The following is a 14539-nucleotide window of genomic DNA, read 5'->3' as shown; positions in this document are numbered from 1 at the left end:
TTGCGGCGAAACCTGTTTGTCAAGCGCAGTGCCCTGATTCGCCAATCCCAGGGCCATCTCGTGCGGATCGCGCCGGTTCAAGCGCAAGCAAAAGCTTTTCGGTGGATACCAACGGCTTCTTTCTGCTCAAGCTCCAAGTCCTTTTCTGAGCGAGTGAGCCCAGCCCCGAACCCGGCCAGCCAAGCCAGCCTGCAAATAGAGCAAGCCGAGACGACGGCGTCACCGTATCCATCTCGCCATCCATTGGCCTGCCCTGACTAAAAGGGAAGAGGCTACAGGAAGTGGCCTCCATAAAAAATTCATAGCAGACTTGCAGGGCCATAGTGAAATGAATTTTTCCCTCTTCCCTCCATACTGCCCTCCTTTCCCCATGCTTGTTCGGGTTCCTGCCCGGTGGTGCGTGCGATGCAAATTTTCGTGAAGTTATGGAGCCACCCACCCGAGGAGCGTCTTTTCCTCTGCCATGGTCGGTAAGGGCTGCTCTATTCGGCCTGGATCTGGCAACTGGGTCTGGGGGACCACCAAGTAAAGCGAGCAGCTAGCCATGACTCTACCGAACATCGCACGGTTTCTATCTCTTTAATAAAAACCCATGGTCGCATTTGCTTCTCTTTTCCCCCCCTTATTCTTGTTCTTGCTCTCTGTCTTTGGCTCTTTTCTCGTAATAGATATCGGCTTAGAGGCATAAAGGTACCAACAAGGGACATAGTACCTCACCCCCCCTGCTCTGGTTCCTTTTAGCACCGCCAAAACCTTAAGCACCTTGACGGCCCACTGGTTGTTCGCGCGTGAGAAGGAGCAGTTCCGCCCTCGAGTCTTCTTCTTCCCTCCTCCTCCTTTTCGAGTTTGACATGGCTATGATGGCCAGCGAAAAGGACTCGGCGAGCAAGGACGCCGAAGTCAAGCTCCCCCACCATGAAAACACAAACTCGCTCAGCGGCTCCGGCAAGGACGTCGAGGCTGGCGGCGCCGAGCTCAAGCGCGGCCTGCAGGCCCATCATCTGCAGTTCCTCGCCATCGGCGGCACTATAGGCACGGGTCTGTTCCTGGGAAGCGGCAAGGCCATCAACACGGCCGGGCCCGTCAGCACCCTCATCGCCTTCATCTTCGTCGGTTCCATCGTCTATTCCGTCATGACGAGTCTGGGCGAGATGGCCTCCTTCATCCCCGTGCCCGGCTCCTTCACCGTCTACGCCTCGCGCTTTGTGGACCCCTCGCTCGGCTTCGCGATGGGCTGGATTTACTGGTTCAGCTGGTCCATCACCTTTGCCCTCGAGTTGACCGCCGCCGGCCTCATCATCCAGTACTGGGACGCCAGCCTCAGTATCGCCATCTTCATCACCATCTTCTGGGTCGTCTTCACCGCCGTTAACTTCCTGCCCATCCGCTGGTATGGCGAGTTCGAAATGTGGTTTTCCAGCATCAAGGTTGTGACCATCGTCGGCTTCATCATCTTTGCCATCTGCATCAATGCCGGTGCCGGCGATCAGGGGTACATTGGCTTCCACAACTGGGTTCACCCGGGCCCCTGTGCCGCGTACCTCGTGCCGGGCGCCACCGGAAAGTTTGTCGGGTTCTGGTCTGTCTTGGTCACCGCTGGATTCAGCTACCAGGGTGCCGAGCTCGTCGGTGTCGGTGCCGGTGAGACGGCCGACCCCGCCAAGGCCGTTCCCTCGGCCATCCGCTGGACCTTCTGGGGCATCCTGTCGCTCTTTGTCTCGACCATCTTCTTCATCGGTCTCCTCGTGCCCTCTGACAACCCGGATCTGAACCTCGGCAAGACGGACGCCTCCGCGTCACCCCTCGTCATTGCCGCCAAGCTGGCGGGCGTCAAGGTCCTTCCCGACATCATCAACGCGGTTCTCTTGACGGCCGTGCTCTCCGCCGCCAACTCCAACGTGTACTCTGGCAGCCGAATCCTCGTTGCCCTGACCAACGAGGGCCACGCGCCCGCCTTCATCCGCCGCACAAACAAGATCGGCACCCCCTACGTCGCCGTGGGCATCACCTCGGCCATCGGTCTCCTCGCCTACATGAACCTCTCCCAGAGCGGAGGCGACGTCTTTAACTGGCTGCTCAACGTGACCGCCATCGCCGGCTTCATCACCTGGTCCTGCATCTGCATCTGCCACTTGCGCTTCATGAAGGCCCTCGCGGCCAAGGGGACCTCGCGCAGCATCCTGCCGTACCGGGCGCCCCTGCAGCCGTACCTGACGTGGTTCGGTCTGTTCTTCTGCGTGCTCATCCTGATAACAAACGGTTTCACTGCCTTTATCAACGAGTGGAGCACCAGCGACTTCTTCGCGGCGTACGTCAGTCTGATCCTGTTCGTCGTCTTGTTCGTGGGCCACAAGCTCATAAAGCGAACCAAGCCCGTGAAGCTGGCAGACGTCGACATCATGTCGGGGCGGGTGCAATGAGAATGCGTGTAAGAGTAGTAGCCAAGCGATTTTAATGTGTAATTGAAGAAACAAGCCAAAAATTCCATGGGATCCCATTTGCTAAAACGGTGCATGCTGCGTAGCGTGGCGTGATGTGTTCGCTTGTTTACCTAATACTTTGAGGTAGGCGGCTTTAATTGTTGGTCTGGCCCACTTGCAACGATCACTGGTCACTGGTAGCACATTCCGCTATGTACCAACATGTTAGCAGGCGTAAGCTCTGACACTGCTGGGGGCATCGACTGGCCCCAGACTCAATATTTGGAAGCAACCACATCTGACGTGATGTGCCGGAATGCTCCTGCACTTGGATTCTTTCACCGCATGTACCAATTGTAATACAACTGTACACTGGAATAAACACTTCCCGAATGATTAAGCGTTGGTTGACACTGGAATCAACGGTTATTCCAGTGTTGACTTGGTGTGGAATAGTAGTATGAAGATTGCTACAATGTCGGTGCACGAGCATATTTCATCCAGACCGATCAGTCAGCCTCCTATCCAGGCTCATGGACATCACTTAGCTTGCCAGCATACTCAATATTGGGGGTTTCTTCTATTCTCTATGTCTGTTGCATCTCTCAAGCAAGTTCCACTAGGAGGGCTTGGCGACCAGAATACCAACATGTATCCTGGCCAAGCCACGCAATCTCATCTCATGTCCAAATTCTCAAGGACTACTATCCTACATCAAAAGCCAGCCTCAATTGTCATCAAACTCTTCCTCGGAACTCGCATCGTCTGTATCCTCGCTATCGTCCACGTCAGAAGCGGAGACTTCGCTATCAATGGGACTCGCCCGTGGCGAAGATTCAACGTTGGCCTCGGAGAAGAAGGCATGATCCTTCGTCAGCTGTCGACCTTGGCACAGATATCCCATTGGGGTGTATAGGACATCCTGGCCACGTCGTCGGAATGACAGCCAGTCCAAAAGGAAACCTCGTGGATTCTTGGCCACGAGTTTTCCAGCTTTATGCTTGCCATCGTTTTCTGTGCTGTCATCCCGCAGCTGCTTGTCGATCGTCAACCAGGACTCGAAGTCCAAGTAAAGACGCCCTGCGAATATTCCCACTTCCAAAGGCAACCAGGTAGGGAAATTGTACCCGGCAGGGAGACTCGGAATGGTATAGAAAGTCATCTGTCCCAACGTTTCCATAGCCTTGGTGACAGGCGCTGCGTAGGTAACTAAGTACACCCTCGGGTGTACTTTTCCTCTGAGAAGGTCGACCAGTCTTTCTGCTTCCTCGCGAATGATGACAACACCGGTCTCGCTAAGTCTGCTCCAGAGAATCCACTCGACCGGACGCTGTAGTAAGCATGTTAGTATATTACTGGCAGTTGTATGGGTACGATATAGATACAATTGTGTCACTTACCATGAAGCTGTCATTCCGTCGACCCTGCTTGAGGTTGATTGTCCGTTCGAATTCGGAAGAGGCAAAGAGATTTGTGGAGGGTCGAGCTGCGATGTGCTTTGCTCCAATATCCGTGTCGCCTGCTACAGTAACGACATGCCTGAATGGATGTCTGGGGCCCAGTTCTCCGGTTTCAACAAATCCATGGAGTTGTTTGTGAAGACCAGGGAACACAAGCGCTTCGTGTTTCACTGGCTTGCGGACGTCACGGATCTCTTCAACCTGGAACTCCACCTCTCTCTCCTGTTCAACCTCACCCAGGACTTCCAGGTCGCTATCAGCATTGGCTGATGTGCATTTCGCGAGCAAAAGTTTGGAGAAGTCCTCCAACTTCTTTGAAGACATTTCGCTGGCGGCTTCCCCAGAACGTGTTGCAGACTGGGCACCCACGGAAGGCCGAGTGCCATACATCCTTTGAAGTGTCTGGCGTTCGGGCTGCTCTAAAACCTTGAGATACTCAGTCTTCTGGTTGGCATTTCTTAGGAAGTCAGCGTTGATATGAGCAGCATTCGTACGGCGACAGTAGTCCTGCCCTTGGGCGAAGAAGAGACCCTGAAGCTGCTCGTTGGTGCTACAGGTTTGTTCAAGCAGCCAATAAATGACGTCAGCTGAATCAACAGTGTGCCAGTTACGCTTTTTGCAAACGTCGGCAATACTGAGGTGCACCTCTGGAGGCGCAACAAACATAATCGATTGGGTCGTCTTCAACTGCCGTAAGCGCATCGCGGCTACATTTGCTGTCAGAAATCGATATCACATAGAGAAGCCGAGTTGTACTTACCTTGCACTGTATGATCCTTTGTTTGAAAAAGCGCCAATGTCACGGCACCTTTGGCTGATGGCGGGAACTTCATGTCGGTGCCTCTTGTATGAGCCTGGTCGAGATATACAACACAGTCTTGTAGGTTATCTGCAAACGGTGTTGCCAGAAGTGGCGCCTCCAATTTCCGGCTTCCTCGATACTTGACCCAAGCTCTGTTGTCGTTTTTGAAATAAACAGCAGCTTTGGCTTGTGTATCGATTCTGAGCCACTGCTCTACAACTGTTCCATTATCCATATCCAGGATATAGGCCCCTGCATCAATCAAGATCCTGATCCCTTTGCGATGGATCTCCTCCAGCAGTTGCTGCTCTGACCATGGCTCATTGGTATGTGTGTGCATTGCCGGGACATAGCTTCTGTTTCCTGGACGTAGCAGATAGGTCAATACCTCGGCGTTCGTGTGATGGAGTCCTGGGAGGTCCTTCTGGTGAATATTGAATGGAAGCATCGATTTGTTGTCGTTCGTGCCACTGAAGCCGGTCGTTTTGTTGACTTGGCCGTGGTCGTCGGGAGAGAATTGTGGAAGGTCCCATCCGGATGCCTGAAGCTTAACAGAGAACTGTTTCGCATGAACAGGAAAAACAAATTTGTTCATGTAATGATTCAGCACGTTTTTGTTGCGACTTACCCGCTGCCATAGCTCTCGCATTTGCTTAGGGTCTTCCAGATTGATGCTCTTGACATTTTGGAGCGTTTCTGGGATTTCATGACAACCTCCTGTCCACCGATCGAACTCAGCAACAGGGTCGTCCGAGTCTAGAACCATACGAAGGCCCTGCATCATTTGAGCCAAACTTAGTCCGGTGTAGTAGTAGGACAGACAGGTAAGAACAATTGCTGCGTCAGGATGACCAAACTCAGCCTGTGGGTGTGGGACGCCTTTGGCCTCAAACGGAACTGCAATAGGATCTCTGGATTCATGCAGGCCATACTGCACATTCCATCTCTTCTTTAGGCAAGTAATCAGTATGTTGCTGTTTAGAAGACCTCGCAGAAGATGAAGACACTTGAAAGCCACCTCGGGCTCGGTGAAGCGCCGAGATAGTTTCTTGATGCGGTTCGTGTTGAAATCTGTGCTCGTCAAAGCATCCGCAACATCCGAGTAAGATTCCGGACCAGCAGGGCTCGAATACCGTAGATTAAGTAGCTTCCCTTCCGCGACATCCTGGATTAACAGTCCCGTCAGACAAGCTTCAGCCTGGGCGTTGAGAAAATGCGACATAGGATAAGCGTTGCCTCGCTTGATGATGGTAATACCCTTTGGGTGCATGCGCTTTATATCTGCCAAGTGCTCCTCCACGATGGCGAGTATGTTCTGGGCCACTAGCCATCGATGTGGGTGGCCATCCAGTGATTCTTGGGCGCCACTGGGGTATATCAACTGAGTCTTGACGGCCAATGTGAAGTCAGACTCGTCCAGCACATCACGGCAGGACCTTGTCATCCAATCCTGCAAACCAATCATTTTCGATGCTGCCGTAGAGTTTCCATCTCTCAGTTGCTGCAAACCGCTCAATTTGAAAGAAAGCACAGTCTCAGGAGTAGTGACCATGACGCCCCGTGAAAGCATCAGTTTTCTGTGGAGCTCTTCGTATGAAGTGATCATTTTTGATGAAGTTGGGGTGCGTCGAGAGAAAGGTATGTGCATGATCGGTCGGTTCACTAACACTCCAATCCTTGACTGCAAGATCTGAGCTGTTTGTAGCAACAGCGCTTTTGGGATGATCAGGCGTGCCAAACGGGTCTTATTTGCGAGAACAATCGCTGCCATCGGTAAGATTACTGATGTTTTTCCTGTGATAGATATCAGTAAGCCTGTCCATGTTTGTTCAAAAAGCAACATACCTCTGCCCATATTCAACTGCAAAACGTGGTTGGATGACGACCCTTCTGCCACAATCGCATTAGCAACGTCCACTTGTTCTTGTCGGATGAGAATATCTCCGTCAATCTCTAAGAGTAACCATTCGAGTACTTCCGACGGCTTCCAGTTTTGATGTCCGACATTTGAGTATTCCTCCATCAACTTATCAGGTCGTTGTCGTGCCGCAGCATCCAGCATTCGGTTGTGCTTCTGGAGAACAGTTATGCTTATCCCAAATCCCACAATAGCTTCTCTCATACTGTGGCTCAACGCATCAATCGTTGTTGAACGCAACTGCTCTAGAACTGTGACCGGGCTCATGCAAGGCCACAATGTAGTTAGCCGCAGCCATTCGAACCGACCATCACTTTCTGCACATGATTGACGGATGGTTTGTAGGATAGCTTTGACTCGCACAGAGGTGTCCTGTACGACTGTCTCAATTTCGGCTGGGTCCTTGGGCATAAGATTCGGGGTTCGATGAATCAGGTCCGGCTTGTCTTTGTAAGCCTCGAGGCTGCGGCTCAGGTCGCTCCCGTATGTTTTCCGGGCAGGATCATTGCTGTTCTGGATAAACCGGCGAATGATCATTGATAGTTCTTGCATTTCAGCAGTCTCCCCAGAACTTACACCTCCATGCAATGGAGTACCCAAGTCTTCAACATGAGTTATACCGGGGCCACTGTTAGCCAGAAGCTCCAGCAAACCCGGTACCACCGGGTGACTTTGCTTCCATGGCCTAACAAGATCCCGGTTGGTCCACCGCATGGGTTTTGAGTGTACCCGTTCCCCTCTGAAGTAACCAAGAGTCGCCTGAACAGCATCAACGTATCTCGACATCTCCAAATTTTGGTATGCGCGCTGCCACGTCGCTTTCACTGAATCAAAAGAAGAATCGAGGTTGATCTCGCTCGTATGAAAGAGGTATGGAGACGGTGATTGTGCTGGCCACTGTGCTAGCATATTGCGTGCAATCTCCTGACATTGAAGTTCTTGTCTGTCCTCGTGTTCTTTTCGTCTCCTTGCTCGTTGACCCATACGTAACCTGGGGTTCTCGACGAACTGAGGATACGCAGAAGATAGAAGCTGTACAAGTTCATCCTTGCTTGGCTGGATCTCGTTCTTCCCAATATTGAAAGACGATCCGACGGGCGTTGGTATCTTCCTCAATTCATCGATGCATCCGATGGCAGCAAAGGTTTTGATGATATCCATATCTGGCTTTTCCGAGAAAGCAAGCACGGACAAACGGAAAATAGTCTTGAAGCGTTCTGACTGCCCTGTGCGCTTACAGAACTGTACATGAGAGCCCCAATTTTGGCTCACATGATCCTCGACCAAGCTCTCTAACGTGGCCGAGTTGTCCGATTCGACTTGGTCGAAGCCGCCGATCAGACCCCAAACAGTCATGATCGGTTTGATTGGTGATACATCGATACGGATTTGTGAACCCCAGCAAATGCTCGCTATCTTATGGGCATTCACTGCTCGGGATGATACAACGCGATCTCGCGGCTCGTAGATATCATCTCGTCCCTTCTCAAGGCATTTAGTGACATCGTTCGCCCGGGCATATCTGGTTGCCTGGACCTCGCCACGTCTTCTGAGATGAGTCTCGCGTTTTGGCAGAAAACCAAAATTGTGTGGATCTTGGAGTGAGAACTCGCCGAGCTGTTTCGATCCTGAAAGTATGCTGCATACTGCATCATAAAAGCAGTCGTGCTGGGCATTTGGTGACAAGCTAGACTTCCATACAACTCCCTGGAGATTCTTTTTGTCCTTTGGGTAGTATTCTCGAGTGGGGCAAAGTTCTGCCAGACCTTGTAGAAGACTTATGCTCTGTGAATCCAGAGGCTGCCAGGGCTGACACTGCCCACTTCCGAGGATGGCGAAAGCCTCCTCGGTTCCAGTTCTCCCTGTAAGACGATCGGGAATCACGAACGAGGTAAGAGCATGAAGGTGTGCTTTGAACAGCAAAAGTCGTGGTTCTGGAGCACACGACAAGCGACCAAGCACTTTATCGACAGAAAACCTGTAATAGTCATTACTGGTCCCTGCTCTGACTTCTGTGTGCATGCCAAGGCGACGCGATTCTAGCTGCCCGTTGGGTGTGATTATACTTCGCCGTTGATGATTGTTTACTTCACGCAGCACTAGCATACTTAAGAAGCCATCTGAACGCAAGGAGGTTAGCAAGTGCATTGGTTAGAAACGCGTACATGGAGGGGATAGGAGCGGGTGTGTGCTATATAGTGAACTCACGTAGTGTTTCGACGCCTTGATTTTGATCGATTTCAAGACCGAGTTCTCTGCTTTCCAGAAGGTTGTTGTTGTTGACAAAGAACGAAAGATCGAGATGTTTCAACTCCACCGAAAGTCTTCCCTTTTCAGGTTGAAATATCGTCAAGCGCTGAGGATCTTCAAAGCCGCGAAAGATGCGAACAATCTTTGATGCCAATGGACCATGAGGATTCACGAGGTAGACTTGGCTTCTCCTTGCTCTTCTGCTTTTCAAGTCAATTCTCCAGTCATTAGATCTCGTTATCCAACGCTTCTGAGCCTGTCGGATCTCTAAAACACCCTTGTCGATGTTCAGCCAATGGATGCAACCGTCCAGTAGGCTTGACGGCAGATCATAGCTGTCGGCACCCCGGAAAACCCTGCTCGGGATGAACTGAAACATTCCATCTCTCGTACGATCGAGTATAACAGCTCTTTCGCCACGAAGACCGAAATGAATCTGGTGTCCCTTGGGGTTGTTTAAAAGCTGATGTGTCATGCCACTCACTGAGGAAGGCAGTGTCTGAAGGTTCTCGTTTTCGAACAGCAACTTCACATCTTCCGAGTTGCGGATCTCTAGAGGAAGCTTCCCAAAAGCCTTTCCATCAATGAGTAGACATCCTTCAATAAAATTATAGTGTATGACCTGTTTACGGTCATATGGCCCATACTTGCTTGTGGCAGTCGTAACAACCCAGCTGCTCGTCTCTTTGCCATTCGAGACATCCGCAGAATCTTTCCAAGGGAGGAAGTACTGATGAACCCAAGGTGGTAGAGACCAGACCTCGCAGATCGCTTCTTCAAGCCCCTGGGGGGTCAGCAGAATCGAATCGTGCAGTTTGCGTCGAATAAGGGCTGCTATTTTTGCGTCTCTAACGAACATCGCTTTGGGTACCAATGGAAGTTTTGACGGATCTCCAATGATGTTCATTTGTAGAGCCAGAGATGCTTTGACATACCCACGCAGTTCGGATCTCGTTAGGGGTATGGTCGCCTTCGCCAATATGACAAAGGTTCTCCGGCAAACTAAAGATGCCCGGAATATGTCGTTGCTGATGACTTTGGCGGAAGACGAGTCAGTCAACTTTCGAGACTCGAGCTGGAGCTCGGAAATCCAACCCAGCGTTACGGTACGGATCTCCTCAACCAAGCGCGCAGCATCAGCCGACCCTGCGTCTTGGCCGAGCTCGAATAATCGGAGACTCAAAGTCAAGAGCAGATCCATGCAGGGGGATTCTCTTGGGTTTGGCTTGATTGCACACAGTCTACGGCGTATTTGTTGTGCAAGAAGTGTGCGGAACGCAGAATCCAAGAAGAGGCTGTGAACTTCACCTAGTTCAGAGCGCCCCTTGGTCGGTCCCGCCTGCATCACAAGATGTGTGATCATGAACACCGTGCTTTCGTCTCCGAAATTCAGGTTTGGCGATTGAAGCTCTCTTAGGATCTCAACCCAGCGCAAGTTGGAAGATGATATGACTTCCTGGTGCGCTGCAAATTCTTGTATCGAAAGATTCTGGGGGCATTGGCTTTGGTTAGCTATAATCTCATACGAGGAAAGGCGGACCGGCTTTTTCCTATCCATTGCGGTGAACGGGGCGAGCGAGGACCGCAGCACAGAAGGGTATGTGATTCCACAAATGTGGTGCAGGCTCAAGCTATCTCCAGGATGCTGAACCCATGTTCTCATTTCTTGGTCGTAGTACGCAAAATGAAGTGGGTTGGGTAGTAGGACCTTGTCCGAGGAAACATTGACGTGTTGGCCTTTGTAATGGGTGTCGAGAAACGATTTCTTGTCTGACGCTAAAGTAACCAAGCCACTCCGATTGCGCATGTAGCCTTCCAATTGGGAATACTCTTCCAGTTTCAACTTGCAAGGCGCATCGCTACTTCCAAACTTGGACGGGGAGGCGACGATAATGCATATAGCCCATACAGAGTCTCTGTACTTTTGTAAATACACTGGTAAGCCGAGTTCCAGCATAACTGCAGCTTCTTGTGCTTCAGCAACTGGTATGAAATCTTCGTGAACAGTGATTTCGAGTCGCCTTCGCTTCCGTACATGGTAGCATTTGGTACAGCCACGAACATTGACGTTTCCTTCTCTGTCAATGGTGCAAACGCATGTATTGTGGCCAATCTGTTGGGAGGAATGGTTGTACTGCTCACGACACTTTTCCCACTCCTTTCTCTTGGCAATCTGTGCTGCTTGTGAGTCTGATTTGATATCATCTCGAAGCCGTTGGAGATCGTTTGCACTTCCGAAATACCGGGATGCAAAGCACTCTCTGTTGATCTCTGATAAGATAGAAGGGGCCCCGAAGCCTGCATTCTCGACCCTTCGGCGAAGGTACGTCTGGATCATCCGGAGTAAGCGGAGCTTCGCAAGCGTTGAAACGTGTAGCGCGTCTAGCAGCTCCGGAGTGAACACCGGATGGTACTGTTTGAGAAGAGGACATTCTTTGATGGCATTTTGGTCCATTCTTGTCCAGATATTGAAGATTGTCAACAAATAGTCACTTGTCTGCTCGGGATTATTTTCCAAGCTTGCCAATGACTTCCGTAATGTTTCGGGATCAAGGTGTTTGGCCAAGTTCACACAGTTCGTGCGAAATTGAGATGGCTGGACCGACGCTGAACTCTCCCAATGTGACCAGGAGTTCTCAAAATTTTCAAGTTTGAGATATATCTCGGTGAACTCATGGGTTTTTTGCATTGCCCCTCCCAGCTTTGGTACTGCGAGGGAGTGTGAGCCCTGATCTGTAGACCAAGGTTGTCTAAGCAATGCTTGAAGATACCCCATGCTATGCCGTAGTTGTAAGACTTGGTCTGCCGGTTGAGCTCGCTTCTCCAAATTTGGAATGGCGCGTGTATATGCAGCCTTCCAGTTGTCCCACGCATCCTGAGCCCGGTCATCAGCTCTCATGATAACCGGTTTGATAATCGGTGTCGTTGCATTCAATAATCTGGTCAGGAGTTCATGCCCAGCCATGGCGCGGTCTGTTAACTTTACAAGGCGGCGACAGAGTTTGTTCTGGAGTAAGACGGTCGAATCAGGATTCAACTTGCCAGCACAGTCGTTGAGAAGCCCTGTGAGCATCATCGCGACGAGCGTCTTGTAGCATGCTTGGCCATCATCGTTTCCAAGACGGATGTTGAGGTATCGGTGTATGGAAACCTTAAGCAGGAGCCAGAAAGGCAACCTCCTCCATGGCAGTTTGGCATTGACAATGTTCACATCGTCTCGCACTCGTTTCCGAAGTCTGGGCGCATCATACGATGATCCCACAGCCTCGAATAGAGACATGAGCATCTGTGTGATTAGGGCGGGGTCGGCAGTGGCGCGCGTTTCGACGATGGGAGCACCAGCTTTGCGAACTTGTGCTGCAAACGTCTGCAGGCTCTCAATACTTGCTTGTTCGAGAAACAGAGACAGGCTTTCCTGGAAATCGGTTCTTTGGAAATGCCTGGTCGGGATCTCGGCTGAACGACCTGGGAAATCCCATTGAAGAGCATCCTCTGCGGCAAGTACGTCCGAAGGAGGTGGAGACACCTCAAATGATTCGAATACTACTCGGCCATCATGGCCACTGCAGTATTCAATGTCAGTGTCTGAAACAAAATCGATGCTATGAGGAAAACTCACGAAATATCTCGTCGTATGATCAAAGCCGCATTTTGTTGTACAACATATAGTATCAACATGTGCCCAGCATCAAGGTCTTTGAGGGCTAATGCTAGTTGGTCCCTGTCCAAATGGCCCTGGTTCAGCTTTTGGCAAACTTCCAAAGACTTTGCGACCGCGTCCCAGGTGTCTTGGAGTTCGGGGCAAGTGGTATCGCGCAAGGTATGGCATGCTTCAAGCAGGCGTCTTAGAATATCATTCTGGATCGCTTCAAGGTCACTGTCCTGCCCTCCTGGTACCTTTGGTGGAAGCACCTATCAACTCTTGGTGTCAGCATTTGCTTTTCTTGGGGCAAACATGATGTCTCCCAAGGGGATGGTAGAAATTTCCTCGAACAAGCGGTTACTCCATCGCTCGTGAGACACTGGGATAACGTAGAAGAAACACCAGATCAGGAAGGAATAAACACCGAAATTCGCTTACCAGATGGTGGTAGACAGCTTCAAGGGAAGCCATCGGAAACACACGAGTGGGAATCGACAGGCTTCAAAAAAGCATATCGAGCTTGCATGAATTTTGTGTGTTTCTTTTGGTGGGGAGATGGGACGCAGAAAATGATGTCAAGAATATTGACAGGAGCAAAAGCGTCTGTGGTGAGAATACTGAGTGGGATGAAACAAGATGGGAGTGTGGCAGTAGGTCAAAAGTAGGATGAGATTGACTTAGTGCCTCATCTTGTAGGTGGAAGGTAGGTATGTAATCAGTAGTGGGGTCTGGAGCTGGATTTTTATGTGTAGGAAGGTACATAGATTTAAGCGAACACACCAGACACAAACAACAATGGACCTGGAAATTAAGCAGGTAGGTAGGTGAAGTGAAGGTGAATGTTAAGTGCCCAGAGGTTGCGGGATACACCCTTGTGACTTTGTGAAGTAATTACCACTTACCTGACCAGGAATCAGGGGATAACTGTGCTCAGCTTGCCCAGTAACAATAATTTCTGGGCCACACAGTTTTTTGGTGAAGCAGGCTAGTGATATCAAATTACCATTTATTGTCATCGCCCTTTTGCCTTCAACAAGAAGCATTCGTATGTCTCTTACCCCAGCAATATAATAATGTCCTCGCTGGCGCCCACGGACACTTAGAGTAACTAACCGTCTCCAAGATTCGCTTTCTTCTGGGACCAGAGAAGAAAGCCCTCTTTGGAGGTACGCAACCTTCCAGCGTTGGCCAGAAAGTCTCGCGGCGCTCTGCTGGCTCTTGAGCAATGTAATGGTGCGCCGGGCGTTGCTAATGGCAGGAAGGAGCTCGGCCTAGTATGGACTCTTACCTTTGCCAAGAACATGAGCAGTCTCGACCTGCTCTGCCAATTTTCTTTTCTCCCCTCTCTCACTTTCCTCGTTGTTCGTACTAGGTCAGGCCAGAAAAGAAACATAGACTCACAAAATAGCGATGCTTAGGTCAACTTCTCCGCCCCGAGCTTTTTGCCGTTTGTATCATGGTCGAGCCAATGGTATATACTGGCTGATGGGTGAGCAATTTGGTGATTGGGCAAGGCGCTGTTGACAAAATGTAATATTCATTACAGGAACACGGCCATCTATACAGTAATAGTGCTGAGGGGATTGACATGCCTGAATTGTTCCATATCATACTCGGCACTCCAAGACTGACCATGCGTCATCCCTTTGTTCGCTTTCATTCTCGTCCATCAAATCTCCAGCAGGGCTCAACCATGTCTCTAGCCAATACTCACGCCTTCCAGCCTTCGCGGTATCCTCAAAAATAAACCATTCGCTCTCATCCAATTCCAGTAGTTTTGATCTCGTGCAAGTCCTGCCATCAACAGGCATCATTGCAATGCTGTAAGCTCTGTAATCAAAACCCTTGAGGGGAAAATTGGACCCCTTGATATCGTGATGTTGTGAGGTTTTTATCCAGCTATGTTTTGGTGGCACTTATGCATTGCCTGATCTGGGCTTCACTTTCGATGGTGAAATCCAGGTCATCTTTAGATTTCCAAGGCACCATGTTTGGGTGTAACACAACATATGCCACTCAAAAAATATTAGCAAATAATGTTTGGCT

The 14539-nt window shown here is 50.4% G+C and overlaps 2 protein-coding genes across 2 annotated transcripts; one reads left to right on the top strand and one right to left on the bottom strand.

Moving 5' to 3' along the window:
* Nucleotides 1–860: 860 nt before the first annotated feature.
* On the top strand, nucleotides 861–2420 carry PG985_000554 (uncharacterized protein; the record flags this gene model as incomplete). The annotated part of the gene is made up of 1 exon (XM_066820323.1): nucleotides 861–2420. One exon carries the CDS (start codon nucleotides 861–863, stop codon nucleotides 2418–2420), a length of 1560 nt encoding a protein of 519 aa, XP_066691202.1.
* Nucleotides 2421–3147: 727 nt separating this feature from the next.
* On the bottom strand, nucleotides 3148–12679 carry PG985_000553 (uncharacterized protein; the record flags this gene model as incomplete). Its single annotated transcript, XM_066820322.1, is given in 8 exon segments — nucleotides 3148–3750; nucleotides 3821–4596; nucleotides 4641–6476; nucleotides 6528–8720; nucleotides 8809–9313; nucleotides 9335–12413; nucleotides 12470–12605; nucleotides 12625–12679. 8 exon segments carry the CDS (start codon nucleotides 12677–12679, stop codon nucleotides 3148–3150), a joined length of 9183 nt encoding a protein of 3060 aa, XP_066691201.1.
* Nucleotides 12680–14539: the final 1860 nt, after the last annotated feature.

This window comes from Apiospora marii, assembly GCF_038362585.1.
Source record: "Apiospora marii strain CBS 49790 chromosome Unknown utg000001l_segment0_segment0, whole genome shotgun sequence".
Taxonomy (NCBI): domain Eukaryota; kingdom Fungi; phylum Ascomycota; class Sordariomycetes; order Amphisphaeriales; family Apiosporaceae; genus Apiospora; species Apiospora marii.
The sequence above is the reverse complement of the archived record's forward strand: the minus strand, read 5'-3'. Positions and strand labels throughout refer to the sequence as shown.